Here is a 19,311-nt window from a genome sequence, read left to right on the forward strand (position 1 = left end):
GCAGTAGACAGTGGTCCACGTGACGCGCTCTGCCATCTGCCTTACCTGTCTGTGAGCAATTTTCTCACCCAGGTTCTCCCAGAGGTGTTTGAGTTCTGTCAGGGGTTCTCGGATAATATCTCTGTCCGTTTCGTCAGTAGCTTTCTTTAACATTAGTTCACCCTGGTGATTGAGCTTCTCCATCTCAATTTGCTGTTGGTAAACTTCCACTTTGAACTCCTACCAAAGACATACTAAATGTTAACAGCACAACAAGTCTTTAAAAGCTAAAATGGGACTTCTCTGGTGGCCCGGTGGTTAAGAGTCCGCCTGCCAGTGCAGGGGACATGTGTTTGATCCCTGGTGTGAGAAGATTCCACACGCTACAGGGCAGGTAAGCCTGTGCACCACTAAAAACTGAAGTCTGTGCTCCGCAACAAGAGAAGCCACGATGAGAAGCTGCGCACTGCAGCTGGACTGTAGCCAGCCCCCACTCACCGCAACTGGAGAAAGACGGCGCACAGCAACGACGACTGAGCACAGCCGAGAACAAGACAACTTGCCACCCAACCAAAACAGACAAAACCAAAAAAGAAGCAATCCTCCTTCAAAAACCGTTCCCAGGTACAAACCTTCATTTCATTTAACTGATCTTTAACAGTGTTGAGGTCGGTGCCGACAGGGGGCATTGTGCAGAGTTTAATCACAGTGTTATCTAGCCAGTCAAACATAGCCTAAAATAAAAAAAAATACAAATAAGCAGTCAAAAAACAAAAATATGAGAAATCACGAGACAATTAGCATCATCTCTGCTAAACAGAGTTAAATCAAAGTACCTTATGCTGTTTGTGCACTGAAGTTGGGGAAAGAGATAGAGATAATGATCTTTACTTCAGTAATATGGAGACTTAAGAATGAAGCCAACATGACTGGAATAATGTCCAAAATAAACTACAATTTGGAAAAGCTAAATATGAAAAAATAAATAAATAAAACACCAACGTCTCACAGCCAGCTAGCAAGCCCACGATGTGCCACAGCTATCGTGCCACACTGTGCTTCAGGACAACCTGGGTTTGGAATTTCTAACAAGCAATGACTTTGACAGCAAGGCCAGCTTCACTCTATAGCCTCCACGAGGATAAATTGTATGATAAGCACGCAAAGAAAAGCATGGTAAGAAGCCTAAGCTTCTGATGTCAGAACTTTCCTCATTAGAAGTGGGAAACCAGCTAGAAATACAGCGCGAGCACCTCTGGTTTGAGAATGCTGCAGTCCTGGGAAGGTGACCCACTCACGACGGACAGAGAAACCACAGCACCTGTGTTTCCGCAGTGGTCACTCTCGGCCTCTCACCTGAAGAGTGTCCTGGTACTGCACAGCGGCTTGCATGGCATCCTCAAGCTTTTCCAGCCTCTCTCTCCATGTTTTGTTTAAGTTCTCCCAGGCATTGTTCATCTAGGGGAAAAACAGTCAATCAGATTCCCCAATCCACCCCACTCTTGGTGTGAGTCCGCTCATGTTTCACCTGAACCCCCTGTCCACTTCTCCACACCTCATCAATGCTCTTCTTCACTTCCGGCTTCTCAGTTTCTCCGCAGGCAAAAATCAAATCTGCTCCAAGGATTCGAATAAACTCCAATTCCTCATGCAGACCATCTGTCTCTTCCTTAATAGTCTACATGAAAATGAACAGAACATTAGCTAAAACAGAAAGAGGAACAGAACTTCCCAAACTTTGCAAATGTAATTTATACCCCATCAAGAGCAGATGCCACACAGAATGATCAATTTCATTAAAGTCTTTCAGTGTTCTCAACATTTCACTCACCTAAATAGTGGAGCTTCACAGTCTGGTTATTTTTCTAATACATACATCAAATATGTTTTTAAATATTAACATTAAATATATAAAATAATTTGAGAAAGGCGCAATGAGCGTCAATAATTTTAGCAAAGGTCTGCAGAGATTATAATCTATAATCAGAAGTCTATAATGGAGAAGGATATCAACAAGGATAAAATAAGAGTATAAGTCACAAATTTAAGAGCTGGGAGATGTGCAAAATAGGAATACTAGACTATATAGTCCTGAAGAAAGTCAGTTCTGTGCCAGATTCTAAAAATTGGTTCGTGGATTGTCAATGACAGAGGTGAGGAGGTGGAAAACGGCCGACATAAAAGAGACGTAAGAGAAAGAATACAGAATATCAAGACTATCTTGGCTTGTCCTAAATGGACAAGATGAGGTAAGAAATGCATTTAATAAAAACTAAGCTCCACCCAAATACTAAACAAAGGTATGTCAAAGTATGGATGGTAAGTCCAGAGTTTATTTTCTTTTCTATTTCCTATTTTTCAACATTAATCGAGAAATAAGGTACACCAAAGTGAGGACTAAATTCAGAAATGAAAGCAAACCCAGATTTTTGAAGCACATTCTAATAATTTGAATTGTTAAGTTTAAAACTGATGACAGAGCTTTTGTGTGACGGATCTGCTGTGTATCACAACGGGTGACTGCATGTACCTACACAAGTGGTAAAGCCTGTACACTAAAAAAAGAAAGAAATTTACTATAATGAGCCCCACACCCCAAGTATAAAGGCATACTATTAAACTTAAAAAAAAAAAAAAAAAAAAAAAAAACAACTTTTAAGGCACTCAGCCCGGCTAAGCAGCTAACACAACATACTTGGCTAACGCGCTTTCCTGGAAGAGGTTTTGTTTTCTTACCTCGGCAGCTTCAACCTGTTGCTTGATGATGGATGGGTCAATGCCAGGGCTTTCCAAGTCATGCACGATGTCCTGGGTATCTTTGATAGTGGTGAGGAGGGCTGCCATGTCATACCAGAACTTCTCTGCTAGCTCAAGGACATCGAGGAATTTAATCTCTCGCTCTTCTGCCCGAGCTTTGATGTCCTCCCAGAAGAACACCATTTGATCCAACTTGTCCTGGATCTCTGAGAGGGGATAGGAGAGTGAGCAAGACTTCTCTAAGGGCTGCGATCAGCCTCATCAGATATTAGATCTAATCCTCGTACTTTCACTGAAATGATACTTTAAAAGGCTCTAAAAATACATTACTGAAAGAGAATTTCCTATCTTAGCTTTATTATTTCCATATTCTCATTTTCCACTTGTGTTGGCCTCCCACATAAAGAGATCACAGAGGTAATGTGGAAATGAGTTCTCTGTTAAAGTATTGCTAAGACGCTTATAAAGGGGCTTGGATGAAAACTCTATTTCTAGTATTCTGTGTGGAACCTGGTATGTTTCCCATGGAAATTGTATAAAAGGTAGCTATGTTCTTCCCACTATTGGTACAGCTGTTTCCTCATATTAAGTGGGTAAAGGAGCACTTGTTTCCTGGCCTGGGAATCTAACTACCAACTGTAATCTTGTTTCAAAGGAGAGATGTGTTCTGAATTCTAAATGATTTGTAGAATACTCATTACTTGGGTACTGTCTTTGCATTCAATGAAATACATCTGGTGGGATGCTGGAGGTAAGCACAGCTTAGAATTTAAGATTTTTTAAAACAAATTATTAATCAAGCACCTTTTGCAGCCAGATCCTTGTCAGCTCCTTGAGATCGCCCAATGAGTTCTTCTCCACGGCGCTTCAGGGCCTCGAAGGATGGCTGCAGTTTTTCCAGCTCCATGGTGGCACTCTTGTTCTCGCTGATGCACTCTCTGATCTTGTCCACTTCAGCAGGAATCAGCGGTGGCATTCGCAGGCGAGAGGAAAGACTCTCCAGAGTTTCCAACATGGGCTCAATTTTATCATGGAACTAAACAAATATTGGACCATTAGCCATCACAGCAGTACTGCATTACACTTCTGGGGTAAACGTTAGGGATTAAAGCCAGTGTATATATTTACTCCTGTTTAGGATAAAACCTGTGCTCAAACTAGCCCTAGGACTGTCAAGTGTTGGCTGTGGCTAAGAAACCATTTTGGGTACAGTACACTAGAGCTGGACCATCAGAAAAGTATTTGATGACTCAAAAAGCTATTACTTCATATACCAAAAATCAACTCACATTGTTAATGGTGCTACAAGAGTTTCCCTATTCCAACTAATGTGATGAAAAAGGGACAAGACTATGGAACCAGTGAGAGTCAGTGTGTCAACATCTCAGATGACAGCTGCATGCAACAGATTAGACCAACAAGTTAGATGCCCTCCACCAACTGTGTAAATGGATGGGGAACTCAATATGCTACATGACTTGGAGTTTAAAAGTACCATGGCATGCAATTCAACAACCCACCGGATGTAATAGTGAGAAAGGAAAATGTTGGCATGATGAAAGATAATTGGGAAAGGTCAAATCTAACCTTATTCCAAGAGAACAACTACTCTTTCCACTTTTCTATATGTTTTATAACATATCTATAATTGTAAAGTTGTGATTTATAATATGAAGCAGAGAGGGGAGAAAAGGGAGCAAAATAGATAAGCCTGCCCCCTAAAGCCAACTCTGGATTCATTAACTAGAATAAGGCTCACCAACTGTTAAATGTCGTATAGGAAATAACAAGGTAAACAAAATCCCTTCCCATCACTCCCTCACTTATAGGTTATGCCCCAAATGAAACTGGTACAATAGACTGCATTAGTAAAATTTATACCACTAAAGTTAAGGCAAGTTTCCTTGTAAATAACCCTCTCAATTCTCAGCTTCATAAGAACACCTTAATCCCAATGGGGGTGGGTACCTTACCTCTGTAATCTGTAATGGTGGGCGCAGTCAACACAACAATGAAATGTGACGATGTGGGGAAGACAGGAGCAGGCAGCAACAACACAAAGTAACACATTCCACAATGTGAGTGAGAGATGGGACGGAAGGTGGGGGAGAAACTTGAGTAAGTACAAATATTAACCAAGAATATTGACTAAACATAGGAATAAATTACCCAGACATAACAGTAATATATTAGTTGAAAAGTATGTAGTTACATGCTTTAAACTCCACTGCTGGTGGCTTGTTTCTCCTTGGCTCTAACTTCTCCCTAGTCAAGTATCTTTCTCTGAACGAGGAGCAAGCTGGTGGCCTCTTGAGTAGGAAAATGAACGTGCTGTCTACATCTTGAAAGCAACAGGTCCAATAGCAATCTGACTTCACTTGAGGTATTTGTTGCTTCAAGATGAATTTACCCAAAATCACCTCTGTTAAAGGATCACCACGATATCAAGTTTTCAAGAAAACCATACAGACAATTGATACACCAGCCAAGATGCATTTCACCCTCCTCCTAGTTGTCAGTATAACCAATGCTTCCTGGGATAAAAATGCAAATGGGCAAAGGCTCCCAGTCTCTTGATAATGTATCACCAGCATACATGGTCTGGACATTCCTGGGCATTAGGGACATACTGATACAGAGCCTCCTGCTTAGACTAAAGGACAGCTGAAGGTTATATGAGTTTAAGACACAGACATACCTGAGCCGACTGGGAAATAGCCTCGTCCAGAGCCAGGGCCCGCTGGCGCACCTCCTCTTTTATTTGGGCATATGTGTTTTCTGCTTTCTGGTATTTTTCTTCCACCATTTGCCCCTCTTCAGGGTTTAGCTCCTTCAGTTGAGGGCCTATCTTTAGCAGTTTATCAATATGAGGTTTGTGTTCAGCAATGGATTCCCTCAGTTGCTATGTAAAAAAACATGGATTAAAATAAAGTGAGTCTTTTTATACCAGTTTGTTTGTTTAAATACTGTGATCAGAGCTCATACCAATGGAACAAACTAAATCGCTAAAATCCAGCAAGTCCCAACATCTCACCATTTATGGAGGGGGCGAAATCTAAGTCTTAGGGCACTGACTCTAATACCCTTGATTTTTAAAAGCCAGTTCAGATATTCCGCCACCCAAGAAGCTTCCCAGAGACAGCCTCCCTCACTCTTGCCCTCAAAACAAAAGTATCTCACTGCCTTCTGCACTTATAAGTACTTCTCTGTATTTCACTGCAGTCTCAAAGATTTAATGTCCGTCTCCCTGTGCGGACTGGGAGACACTAAACAGGACAAACTACAAATCATATTTCTGGGAATCCAACTGCTCCTTGACTCTACGGCTGGCTACTTCCAGTTCAATCTCCCTGTTATAGGAATACAGAGATAGGAGTAAGCACAAGCCATATACAAATAAAATAAACATTAAAAAACCATCTTTGATGGTAATACCATCAGCTGAAGTGTCTACAAATTTTCCTTTCATCTTAAGTCTCTGCAGCAAATTGCTTTCTGACATTCCTGAGTTGGGGCTCTCACTCCAGCTGGGGCCTAACCACAAGGAAAAAGGCCACCCAACCACACCCAAGTCTGAGAACACTCTGTTGATGCTGGAAAGATTTTAAGTTCCCTTGATTTTCATGTGGTGCTTTGTTTACTTCTGTAATACTCACATTCCTGACATCTCCATAATCTCATTCTTTAACTGAGTCACATTAAAGAACAAAGGAAATATTTCAGATATGTATTTTTACTGTGCAAAGAAATTCTAATGGGTTAAGAATTAACTTCAAAACAGACTTACACTTGGTAGGTACTCATAAACAGGCTGTTTCTCAAACTGTGCAGACCATCTCCAGTTGTGCAATTAAATAAAACTTGGCATGCTCCTTACCCTCATCTCCTCTTGCTGCTGCCTGAGCTGCTCATGATCAATAGCCGGAGGAGGCAACTGTGCTATGAGAGCCCGAGTCTCCTCAATCCAGGGGCTGAGTTCCTCATAAGTTTCCCAAAACTGGTTCACCAAGACCTGTGCCCGCTCCAGGCGTGCGTAACGCTCTGAATTGAGCAGACTAATGGCTTCGTATTGCTGTATCAGAGACTCTGTCTTTTCCTGTGGACAACAAAAAGAAGTGTAAATGTTACTACCATGATGAATCCTTCTTTAAATAAAAAATGTAAGTAGATATACACTAAAAAGTATAAAGGAATATACACTACAATGCAAAAAAAAAAATCAATTAATCTAGTAAGATTACAAGTGATTTTTATATTCTTTATACTTAACTGAATTTTTGAATTTTCCTATCACACATATGCATTATTTCTATAATTTTTAAAACACGAAAGTAGCTTTGCCAACAGTAAAATAGCACAAGCACAACACAGCAAAAACAGCCCGTCAGTAAGTACCTGTCACAACTTTAGATCCAGCATTATTGCAATAGGTCGGTTTGACTGTATCAGGGGCTACGGTGGGGATTCGCTCATCAACTTTCATCTGTCTTTTCTTCTCTGATAAGAGTGTCTACAAACCCGCTATTTATACTTTACACGTTTAGGATGAGCAGGTCAATTTATGAAGATTTCTGAGGAAATAGTAGTTACCCATGCCCTTTACAAAAAAGGCTTCCTTTGTGACTCAGCTGGTAAAGAATCCACCTGTAATGTGGGAGACCTGGGTTCGATCCCTGGAGAATGGAAATGCTACCCACTCTGGTATTCTGGCCTGGAGAATTCCATGGACTGTTTCGTCCACGGGGTCACAAAGAGTCGGACGTGACTCAGCGACTTTCAATTTATAAGCAAAACAAAACTGGTGTACAAATGGATTCTGTTGGCCAATTCTTTTACAAATGGGTAATGATTTTTTTTAGAAGGATCTAAGGCAATGGCACCCCACTCCAGTACTCTTGCCTGGAAAATCCCATGGATGGAGGAACCTGGTAGGCTGCTGTCCATGGGGTCGCTAGGAGTTGGGTACAGGCCTGAGCAGCTTCACTTTGACTTTTCACTTTCATGCATTGGAGAAGGAAATGGCAACCCACTCCAGTGTTCTTGCCTGGAGAATCCCAGGGACGGGGGAGCCTGGTGGGCTGCCATCTCTGGGGTCACACAGGGTCAGACATGACTGAAGCGACTTAGCAGCAGCAGCAGCAAGGTCCGTCTAGTCAAGGCTATGGTTTTTCCAGTGGTCATGTATGATGTGAGAGTTGGACTGTGAAGAAGGCTGAGCGCCGAAGAATTGATGCTTTTGAACTGTGGTGTTGGAGAAGATTCTTGAGAGTCCCTTGGACTGCAAGGAGATCCAACCAGTCCATTCTGAAGGAGATCAGCCCTGGGATTTCTTTGGAAGGACTGATGCTGAAGCTAAAACTCCAGTATTTTGGCTACCTCATGTGAAGAGCTGACTCATTGGAAAAGACTCTGATGCTGGGAGGGATTGGGGGCAGGAGGAGAAGGGGATGAGAGAGCATGAGATGGCCAGATGGCATCACCAACTTGACGGACATGAGTTTGAGTGAACTCCGGGAGATGGTGATGGACAGGGAGGCCTGGTGTGCTGTGATTCATGGGGTTGCAAAGAGTTGGACATGACTGAGAGACTGAACTGAACTGAATTGAAAGCAGGAATTAATATCTGGATCTGGTTCTGAAAAATCTATCTACCTGGAAACATAACTCCTTACAGACTGAGGACAAGGAGCAATTCCTCTGTTATTAAGAACATGGATTTGCAATGCATTTCACATCATACATACAGTATGGCTATTTAGACATTTGTGAACATAGGGTGAGGAGTCTGAATTCCCTAGGACATCATCTTGGACTTAAATATCACTACAGTCGGACACGACTGAGCGACTTCACTTTCACTTTTTCTTTCATGCATTGGAGAAGGAAATGGCAACCCACTCCAGTATTCTTGCCTGGAGAATCCCAGGGACGGTGGAGCCTGGTGGGCTGCCGTCTATGGGGTCACACAGAGTCAGACACGACTGAAGTGACTTAGCATAGCATAGCATAGCATCAGTAATAGAGAGGAAAAAAAAAACCCTTCTTAAACTATCATTTCACAATTGTACTTCCAAATCACCATGAGCAAGATAACAATATGGTGAATAAATACATGTAGTTTACCTGCAGTATGGCTTTTTGCTCCTCCCCACATGTGCCAAAGATTTCACCACGATGACTGAAGAGTTCATCCATGGAATCTTTGTGTCGAATGATGTCAATGGAGAAAGCCTTTGAAAAGTAAACCATTGTTAAGTAACACAAGGACCCTGAGCCTGAGTTAGTGAAAAGTCAGACATACTCTTATGGAAAATCCTTTGCTTTAATAAAGTCACATTAAAAATTGTTCTTAAGAAGTTTGACACTTTGTCTATCCACCAATGCTTATTTTTCAGTAGCTTACAAAAATATCTTCCGCCCTGAAAACCCACATAGAAAATTGCTAACTATTCTTTCCTGGATTAACAGACCTATTTCTCCCTTTTCACAAAGCGAAAAATCCCTTCTTTATCCTAACCAAATATTTATAAAATTAAGTCTCTATCCACCATCATGACTCTAAATCATTCTACTTGACTTGGAATAGCCAGAAACTCTGTGCCAGTCACTGTAAGTGATTGAGGATTCTTCTCGCTCAGAACAAAGTGACTGTGCCAGTGACTTACCTTCTGAACCTGCAGCTGAGCTGTGGTCTGGTCCTGTTCCAGGCGAATTGGACCTAGGGCCATCAGTTTCCGTTTTGTTTCAGCAACCCAAGCTAGCTCTGCATCAGCAGCTTGCTCATACTGACAGACATATTGAAGAAAAATGGATACATTACAGCCAGTGTCTTCCTTCTAAGAATTCTAACTTATTCAACACAGAAAGGCCTAGATTTTTCAGTAATGCAGTTTACATCTCACAAAGTAAAGCCCAAATTGGTGAGAACTTCATAAAAGTCACAAATCCAAGATGCAGAAAATTTAGCATTGATTATATTTCAACAAACATGAGTCGATCCTATTCCAACGTCTTTGGAAAGACATTACAGAACCCAGTCAATGGTTCCATAGCTAGAAATAACAATGGAAACTAAGACTCTTCAAAAGAAATACACTTTCTAATGAGAGTACTTTTATGAGACTGTGCTCTCTTTCTGCCAATCTTTTTTCCTGTCCACACACGAAACAGCAGTAGTAGTATGTTTAAATACAAACTTCACACGGCAGCAGAGGCTGAGCTGAGTTAACTTGGACGTACTCGCTTAGTGAAGATGTGTAAGACCCCAGAAGAACAGCAAACCTTTAAATGGAACGCAATAAGCAATGACGTGTCATACGCAATGACATCAACAACAAGAGAACATGTTCTGTGCGGCCACTGTTTAATAAGGGCCCCTCAACCTTTTGTCTTCCTTATCAATGTTGCCCAATTACACTAATATTTAAAGAGAAGTTCCCAAGTGTGATAAATCTCATACTGAAATATCCGGCCAAGATTTGGAATCAAAACAAACTTCTGTGGGGTTCAGAAAGCATCTACTTATCACCATGAACCCAAGGGGTCATGTTATATTTTGTACCATGGCACATTAATAGGTGCATATCCACCTACAAAGAAAAACAACTTTTCCCAGAAAGCAGGAAGGACAAATGATTGAGGGAAACATGACACCTGTGTTTACGGAGAGGGTTCTATTTTGGATGACTCTGCTATTTTGGTTAGCATATTTGATAGTAATTATAGTTCTGGGTTCTGTCCCCTCTTCCATCTAATGCTGAAACAGTTGATTATGTCAAACTAAGACTGATGCATTTAGACCTTTTCGATCTAGATATTATCTACCCTCATCACCATCTGCCTCTAAGCAGGGCATCAGCAAGGAAAGGGTCCACACACTCTCTTTTCCAAGTTCTTTTCTCCTCAAAGGGGTCACGTATCTTCAGTCAAACCTAGATCCACCCTCACATAACTTCCTACCACTGAGATAATTTGCTGCATCAGATTTAGCTTGATCTCATTTATTCCTATTCCTGAAACTGTATGTATGTGGGTCATAGTTTTGTACTTCCCATATATGTATCCCTGCTGCCTAAAATATTAATGCAGGGGTGTTTATAAAGATTACCTGTTGTGATCTCTGAATAGCAGCATCAATTTCATCCACCCTTTGTCCAACAGTGTCACTGACCAGCTTGTACTGTTCGTTGGCGTCGGACACGAGTTTATCCAGCCCTTCTCTGGCTCTCCAGGGCACCAGCTCTAAGAGAGCACGGCTCACCTCATTCACTGTGTCCAACACCAGCCTGTGCTCCATGACCTCCTTCTTTAGTTCCTAAAGAGGGAAAAAAGTTTTCAGGCCATCTCTTGCTAAATTAAGCACATTAGCAGCTGTGCTGGGTGGAAAATGCTCTCTCTACCACACATCCCAGCAGGGCTCTGACCTCCTTCCTTCACTTATTTTTTTTCTTGTCTCAGATTTTTCAGTCACTCCACAGCCTGACTTTAGGCTCAGCTGCTTAGAACTGTCAGCAAGACTTTTTAGGCCAGACTGTCTCTGGGTAACATGAATGGTATTTCTTGTATTTTTTCTCCTTACTTCAATAGAAATGATAAATAATGCTTTAATCATAGGCATTCATTTACCTCAACAAATGCACTGTATTTCTGTGCATCTAGAACTGCACAAGGTCCTGCAGGAGAATTAGAGGTGACTATGAGGTACTCTTTTAGAGAGTGAACTATGACAGTAAGTTCTAAAATGTTCCATATGAAGCAAGCTTCCTAGGGTGTTCAGATCCAATCTTTTTCTTCTTCAGACCATGATAAATGCTCTTATATAGGCCTGTCCTGACTTATTTTCCACGAATAAACAGAAAACAAAGCAGACAGAAATTTTTGGTTTAGATTTCAGGTAAAGATAGATGGTGTAAAACTCAAGAATTTGAACTTCAGGATTCTAAGAGAAAAATTCTTTCCCTTTACAGTGTGGGATGTCAGCTCACCTTCTGTCTCTGCTGAAACTGGGGTATTTGTTCCCCTGTGGGGGACTGTCCTCCGCTGGCTGCCAGCTCCTCCTCTACCTCCCTCAGCCACCCGGTCAGTTCCTCATATGTAGACTGGAACTTGGTGGCCAGCTGCCGGGCTTGCTCTAAGGTTCTGAGAGCCTTGGAGCTAGTGACTGTGATGTCTGCATAGCGAGTCTTTATGCCATCCAGCTTCTCTTGAATGAGCAATACCTCTTCACCTGTGGGAGACAGCACACAGTTTATTCATGTCTAATAGGCTACAAGGGAGCCCTTTTAACTTCTCTTTTATTCAAGTCAGAGCTTAACTTTTATGGATACTCTCTCCCTATGGCAGGGATTTCACCTAGCGTCCCACACCAAGGGAAGTGGGAAAGAAACCTTCAATCAATAAAAGAAATGACTTCTGAGATTATTAGGATCTGAGTTTGACTGCAGGTTTTTCTAGACACTTTCAGCATCTTTCAGTAAATGCTGGTATTCAACATATTGGAGGGCAGGGAGAGTTTTCATCTATAACCAGATCTGAGATAATACAGCGTTTCAATGAAAGATTTAGCAGCAAATAGAAACCCAAGCCCCAGTCGCCAGGAAGCACACGGTAATATAATCAGTGAGTATTAAGCCCCTCCCATCTACAAAGAGAAGTGGCCGGTGCAGAGTGCTGATTAAGGTCTGTATGACCAGGCGCTAAGACATGCACTTTTCAAAGTACCTGTGGTTTGTTTCAGAAGAGCCTGACCGTTTTTAATAGCTTGATCTACATTCTTCTTTCTATTAACAATTTCTTCATTTAAAGCCTGAAAGGAAAGAACACCATTAATCCTAAAACTATGACACAACAAAGTGGAAGAAATGTGAGCCCCTTAAGAGACCAAATTTAAAGTAAGGAGATGAATATCAGTTTAAACATGAGATATTTGATTCCTTCGTTTTCTCTTTGGTTACCCCTTTAATTACTCAAAGCAATGAAATCAGATACTTATAGGCAAGCAAGCCTTCCTTTGATGAGAAGAGATTTAGGACTTAATCCACTTTACTAACCTATTGGTACCAAACCTGAACCCAAGAAAGGTAGAAGCAGAATTCAGCCAAAATGTCTACCATGTCCAAAACAAAGGATAAGGCATAGAGTTCAAGAAAAGATAATCAGCAAGAACAGGCCAACTTAAATCAGAATCCTAGTTAAAAACTCTCAATATCTGAAGAGCACTGACTTCTGAAGTCAATGAAGTAGAAGAATCTAAGATCATTACTAACAAACAAAACAAAAAAATCGCTTTGCTGATTTTACCATTTCCAAAGAAATTCCATAAAAACAAAACAAAAAGGGCAAATTGTTCTTTCTACTAAGATGACCCAGAATTCCTGCACTTCGAGCATATAAATTCTAGAAACATTTAAAAAGTTACCACTATATGATCAAATGTTGAGTACTGTTAAGTAATCTGGTTTTCTTAAAGTTTTGGGCATCCCTGGTGGCTCAGATGGTAAAGAATCTGCCTGCAATGCAGGAGACCTGGGTTTGATCCCTGGGTCAGGAAGATCCCTTGGAGGAGGAAATGGCAACCCACTCTAGTATTCTTGCCTAGAGAATTCTATCGACAAGAGGAGTCTGGCAGGCTACAGTCCATGGGGTTGCAGAGGGTTGGACATGACTAAGTGACTGACATTTCGTTAAAGTACATACTCCTCCGCATAACTGCTCAAGTGGAGCTGAATGATACATTCCTGAGTGATGTAAAACATGAGTTGGAACTGAGATGGCCCCTGATTACACTCTGGATCACCTTCTAGAATTAATGATTCAGTTTGTTAAGTATAAGTATTTCCATGGACTTATCAAAAAATAGATTAGTCCTTAGCAACAAGTCTGTAACTAAGTACTTGTGTATAAAATAAATTTGAAATGTTTGGAATTGAAAAAAAAAAGGGGGGGGGGGGAGAGAAAGAAATGAAGACAAACATGAATTAAAATGACAAAATAACTTAGTAACATAACCAATAAGAATGGAAAGCATGAATACCAGGTGGTCAGCATGCTGCTTCTCCAGGACATCCTGTCTGTAATCCTTTACGAACACTGAACTGAGCTTGTCCTCAACCTCGGCCAGCCAGTTGAGCACCTCCACCTCATCCTCCCCGAAAAGCCTAGCATTAGACAGTGCTTGTTCAAGCAGGGCTGCTTTCCGGCCGCACCGGTCTTGAATCTCACTGAATCGGGCCTGCAACGAGTCTAGCCTTTCTGACAGCACACCCTGCTCTGCAGGACTTGTCAGGGAGGAGAGGGACTGCCCAACTGTGACTGCCTGGTGCACATCTGCTGCATGGCTTTCTATTTCCTCCTCCAGAGCCTGGAAATCCAGATGGAAAAAATGAATAACAGAAACAAAATAAATGAAAAGTAAACATGAGACAATGAATCACAAATGATATAATAAATTAAACAATAATATATAAGTTTACCTACGGAAGGGTAAAAATAACATAAAAACAGAACAAAAAGCTGTTTTTTCTGAGGGTAGCCTATACGTCCAATTCTATTTTTACTTGAAGAATGTGACTAGTCCAATTAATAAGTGGACCATATTTTAAGTGAAGCTTATTTTTAAAAAAAGGCAAAAATACATCTTTTAGAATGCTGCAGGAAGTTTTCTAGGATTTCTGATTCCAGTTTTGTGTTTTCATTTACCACAACTACTTCATACCTTGTGCCGAATGATCTGCTGCTGTATTTTAGCAGTCTGGGTGCCAACAGGTTCTGAGTTGGCGAGCTTTTTCTCTGTGACAGATAAGAAGTCAGAAATAGGCTCAGCTGTCTCATGGAATTGTTTGGCCAGAACCAGGATATCTTCCAGCTGTTTCTGCCTACACGAATATATAGAACAAGCTGCTCAGGCAAAAAGTCACATTAAAACTGTTAACAGTACTATATTCAGTAAAAGACCAATCTTAACCAGGCACATTTGAAATATCAATAGCAAACAGAACACACAAAAAACAGCACTTTGCTGTTTTAGAAGCTTGCAGTACAGTATTTAGGTTCTGTCATGACCTTGTAAGGTAGGCAAACATTACGCCACTATTATAAAAAGAGAAAACCAAGCCTGAAGGCTTAAAGAAAGATCTGTCCAGATTGCCCACAGGGTAGCAATGGTACAGTGAGAATTAGAATCAGACTTTCTACTCTTTCTCCTGTAGGATGTAGCATGTCCATCCTCTGTACATGTGACCAAAATAATGTTTAAAGGAGTAGAAAATCAATCAGTCTTCATTTCTTTTTTCCCTGTCACTGCTACCTTCACTTATGATGAACAGAAAAGACAGCATTTGAAGAGCACAAGTAGACCAAGCTATGAACAAGAACTTTCTTCCTATCGCCCCTGAATCAGTCAGGCTTCTAGTAATTTCAAGCCTCAGACCATAACTTTGAATTCTGATTTAAGGCAAAAAAATAACCTCAAACTAGCTGAATTTGCTAAGGCAAATGGCAGCCAAAAGAACTATGTACTTTATAATTGGAATCTTGAATCTAGAATCTTAAATCTTATTTAACATAACATCCATACTAAGTGTGGATTTCAAATACCCTATAGATTAAAATCAGCCAATTACAAAGGAGAGGGGAAGCCTGAATGCTGAAGGCAGCCTAATAAACAAAAGACACAAAAACAACCACAGAACTATATTAGCACACAGAGTAATAATCAAAGGCCACGCAATGACTTTGGCCATTAAGATCAGACTACGTGCTGTGTTATTTGAAAAGGGCCTGGGTGATGGGAAGTACTTTTATTTCAGTAAAACTTTACTAAACATCTGCTTTGTGCCAGGTCCTATGCTGGGTACTCTGGACAAACTTATATGAATAATAAATGATTTAATATAAAGACCTGCCATTTGAATTATCTGGAAATGTAATGTTTGAGTATAAAGAAAAATGTATTTCTAGATGCTATTTTTAAATGTCAATATAAAGTACAGAGTTTCCTTTCTTAGTTTATGTCAACCTTCAAACTACATCTTTAATCAGTACAACTAAAACATAAAATATAATCTTAAATAAATTGCTTGGTGGTTTATTTTCATTGGTTAATGACCTGCTTAAAGATTTTACTTTTTGCTTTAAACTTTAAAAAACATTCTTATATTTTATATTGGAGTACAGCTGATTAATAAAATTAATGTTAGTTTCATTAGTGTTTCAGGTTTACAGCAAAGTGATTCAGTTATATATATACATGTGTCTATTTTTTCCAAATTTTAAATTTTAAAAATTTAATTCTTAAAGAACTGTCCTAGACTTCTAGATCTTTCTGATTCATCTATGATTCAAGGATCTGAAAATCTGAAGAAATCACTGTTAACAAGATTTGGGGTAGAAAAGAGAAGAGCTAAAATCATTTGAAGGCATCAAAAATACAATATTAAAGAACCTACACAGAATTCTTCAGGATGCCTTAACAAATGATGCTGCTCTTGGGATTTCTCTTTAAAACACTGGTCCAGAAACTGTGTTCGGAGCATGGAAGCAAGTAGGATAGAAGAAAAGATTCATAAATAGATACATTAGGAACAATCATGACTTTAGTGAGCTTAAGGACCTGGGAGGTAGGCACATAAAATAATGACCATAACACAAGGTACACATGAAGAGTTAGGGCAGTTAAGAGGAAGATGAAACTAGTCTATGCTTGGGAATAAAGAAAAGCTTCATAAAAGCAGGGGAGATGAACAAAAGTCTTTCATAGAAGATGGAACACCATCAGCAAAGACAGAATTAGGAAACTGACGGAAGACACTGAAGAACCGAATATGGTTTACTTTGACCATAAAGAATGAGAAGAAGAGCAGAAACTAAGAAGACTCTTGAGAGTCCCTTGGACTGCAAGGAGATCCAACCAGTCCATCCTAAAGGAGACCAGTCGGGGGTGTTCATCGGAAGGTCTGATGTTGAAGCTGAAACTCCAGTATTTTGGCCACCTCATGTGAAGAGCTAACTCACTGGAAAAGACCCTGATGCTGGGAAGGATTGGGGACAGGAGAAGGGGACGACAGAGGATGAGACGGCTGGATGGCATCACCGACTCGATGGACACGGGTCTGGGTGGACTCCGGGAGTTGGTGATGGACAGGGAGGCCTGGCATACTGTGCTTCATGGGGTCACAAAGAGTTGGACACAACTGAGTGACTGAACTGAAGAAAGGTGGGTTAGGGCCACCTCTGAATGGTGGTTAATGAGACTATTTTATAGGCAACAGGCAGTCATTAGATGTCTCTGACTGTGCAGAGGGAAGGCCTGAGGGGAAACAGCAGTAGAGTGGTTAAGGTTAGCTAGTTAGGAGGCTGCCCTCAGGTGAGCTACCTCATGGGAACAAGCCCAAGTGAGAGTTCATAAGTCATGAACTGAGGCAAGTGAGTTGGAATCAGAGAAATGGATGGAGAGGAAAGATACTGCAGACATAAAATAGATAAAATTTAGTATACTGAAAGATATGGGACACAAAGCAGGGGAGGGAAAAAAATGGTAAAAAGAAAATGAGGCTGAGGTTTTAAACCCAGATAGTTGGAAGGTCAATGGTACTATTACTGGAAATGGATGCAAAGAGAGAAGAAAAAAAGCAGTGCAATTTGGAAATGAAAGTAAGTTGAATTCTTTCGTTTCTCCTACTAACACGGGCAAGTAAAAACTTTGTAGCTCAGATGAGAAACAAGCAAGCCATGAACAGGTAAAGAGACTGAAGAGGGGGTTATCTGAAGACTACCCATAGCTATCTAAATAATAAGTGATCAACTCTATGACTCTCATACTCATTTCTGATTCATTACCATTTACTTTTAAAACTGGGAACAGTATCAGCTGAAAGTAAAGACCCAGTGTGACTTATTAAGCTCGAGTGACATTGGACTAACTGATAGCTATGGAAAGAGAGAGAACGCATCTCTGTGGAGGAGAGAAGTACACTGCCCGCCTGCAGCTTTTGGTGAAGACAGTCCATGCAACTCTTGAATGCTCATTTAATAGAACCACAGGCTAGCTCCTAGATGTAGGAACATCTAATACTGGGATAAGTTAACAGAAAAGAAACATGATACATTTCAATTCCAAGTATCAAAAACATTATTTATAAATATTAATGGGAAAAAAAAGAAATCTGTTTCCAAAACTCAGAAAATTACTTGGCTGGATTATAGAAGTCCACGTCTGTCATTTGGAAGTATGATTATATTGCAACTGAAAACCACCACAGAGCAATGAGTCTCCCAGCTCTCAGAAACTTACAGAAGAGCTGAGGCTCATTTCCTGAGAGTCACTCTGGTTATGAGGATCATCTCTTAAAACTTATCCCTCTTCAAGATAAAAGCCGTTAAACACCTCCAGAGCTCCATGAGCATCATCCAGGGGCTTTTACAGCATCTCAGTGACACAAGTCAAAAACCATCTCTGACTTCTTTCTCAAAAGCCCCTTGGCTTTACCTGGCTGTTGCCTTGCTGAGTAGTCCAGTCCATCTACTTTCAAGACTCTCCAACTGTCCAGTGATCTTCTCTCTATCAGCCAGCTCAGCTGACTGTGCTATTCTGCCTCCTTCTGCTTGAAGCATGTCTACTGTGGCCTTTCGATCATCTAGTAGCCTCTGGAGCAACTGATGTACATGTTTAAAGAGAATGAAATGTGATAACATGGGGTCACTTTAAAATCTGAAATAAGGAAAACATACAAAATCCAAAACCCTCACCTCACTGAGCCCTAAGTTTAATTGAACAAGGAAGTTTTTTTTTTCCCCCTCAACCTGAGGCAAAAACATGAGATATAACTCCTACCAGTCATATAAACTTTTCCTACACTCAGGTTTTTAAATGGAGCAGTGACTGTCATTAATTTGAACCAAGAGAAAAAGGCACGGAAGTGGAAATCAAACCAAGGGGGGCGGGGAACCAGAGAGAACCTTATACATGATATGCAACATTATTTAGAATAGTGCCGACCCTAAAAACATTCAAAATCTCTTAAGATAAAGTGGTGACAAACACTGAGACAGGATAAGTGAACAAGCAAAACTGCTCAGTTCAACATATGGCACGGTAAACTAGGAGATTACAAAGGTGATGAAGATCAATTTCCATCTTTCTTTTCTGGATCACACAAGGTAGGTTAGGATTCTACTAAACTCCTAACTGTGCTCCTGAAACTATAAGCAAATCGTGTTGTCTGTCATTCCCTTCGGCTGTTACAGTTCACTGCCCCAACATTCTCACTTACCTTCTGTTCTTGGATCTGGGCTTTCACCACTTTATACTCAGCAGATGGAGGCTTCTGATTGGCTATGAGCTCCTCAGTGTCTGCCAACCAGCTGAGCAATGGCTCCAAGGCATCTTGGAACTTCCCACAATGCAACAAAGCCTCTTGCAGTTGTGCGATTCTTTGTGCAACCTGTTTCACAGATACGGAGGAGAAAGGGGAGAGTTCTGAAATGACTTATCCCTTTTTGTAACTCCAGGTTGGAACGACTAAGGTTTTATTTGCATTCAGGTGCCATGGAAACCTGAAACTTCCATATCTTTTTTCT

The 19,311-nt window shown here is 40.7% G+C and overlaps 1 protein-coding gene across 19 annotated transcripts in view; it reads right to left on the reverse strand.

The window, feature by feature from the left end:
- MACF1 (microtubule actin crosslinking factor 1) overlaps window positions 1-19,311 on the reverse strand; it is a 340,889-nt gene that overhangs the window by 36,323 nt on the left and 285,255 nt on the right. For 16 of the 19 annotated variants that reach the window (XM_061412434.1, XM_061412419.1, XM_061412427.1 and 13 more), the window contains 17 exons: window positions 19,005-19,175; window positions 18,221-18,387; window positions 14,450-14,609; window positions 13,769-14,095; window positions 12,457-12,541; window positions 11,721-11,962; window positions 10,844-11,050; window positions 9,402-9,521; window positions 8,860-8,967; window positions 6,614-6,832; window positions 5,435-5,638; window positions 3,541-3,772; window positions 2,716-2,942; window positions 1,535-1,657; window positions 1,336-1,437; window positions 612-713; window positions 46-219 (listed from right to left, as the gene is read on the reverse strand). In XM_061412434.1, coding sequence (XP_061268418.1) covers window positions 46-219; window positions 612-713; window positions 1,336-1,437; window positions 1,535-1,657; window positions 2,716-2,942; window positions 3,541-3,772; window positions 5,435-5,638; window positions 6,614-6,832; window positions 8,860-8,967; window positions 9,402-9,521; window positions 10,844-11,050; window positions 11,721-11,962; window positions 12,457-12,541; window positions 13,769-14,095; window positions 14,450-14,609; window positions 18,221-18,387; window positions 19,005-19,175 — 2,970 coding nt within the window. The remainder of the gene's footprint in view (window positions 1-45; window positions 220-611; window positions 714-1,335; window positions 1,438-1,534; window positions 1,658-2,715; window positions 2,943-3,540; window positions 3,773-5,434; window positions 5,639-6,613; window positions 6,833-8,859; window positions 8,968-9,401; window positions 9,522-10,843; window positions 11,051-11,720; window positions 11,963-12,456; window positions 12,542-13,768; window positions 14,096-14,449; window positions 14,610-18,220; window positions 18,388-19,004; window positions 19,176-19,311) is intronic. The other 3 variants (XM_061412433.1, XM_061412428.1, XM_061412435.1) reach the window with 1 other exon arrangement.

The sequence above is a fragment of the Bos javanicus genome, chromosome 3 (assembly GCF_032452875.1).
Source record: "Bos javanicus breed banteng chromosome 3, ARS-OSU_banteng_1.0, whole genome shotgun sequence".
Lineage (NCBI taxonomy): Eukaryota > Metazoa > Chordata > Mammalia > Artiodactyla > Bovidae > Bos > Bos javanicus.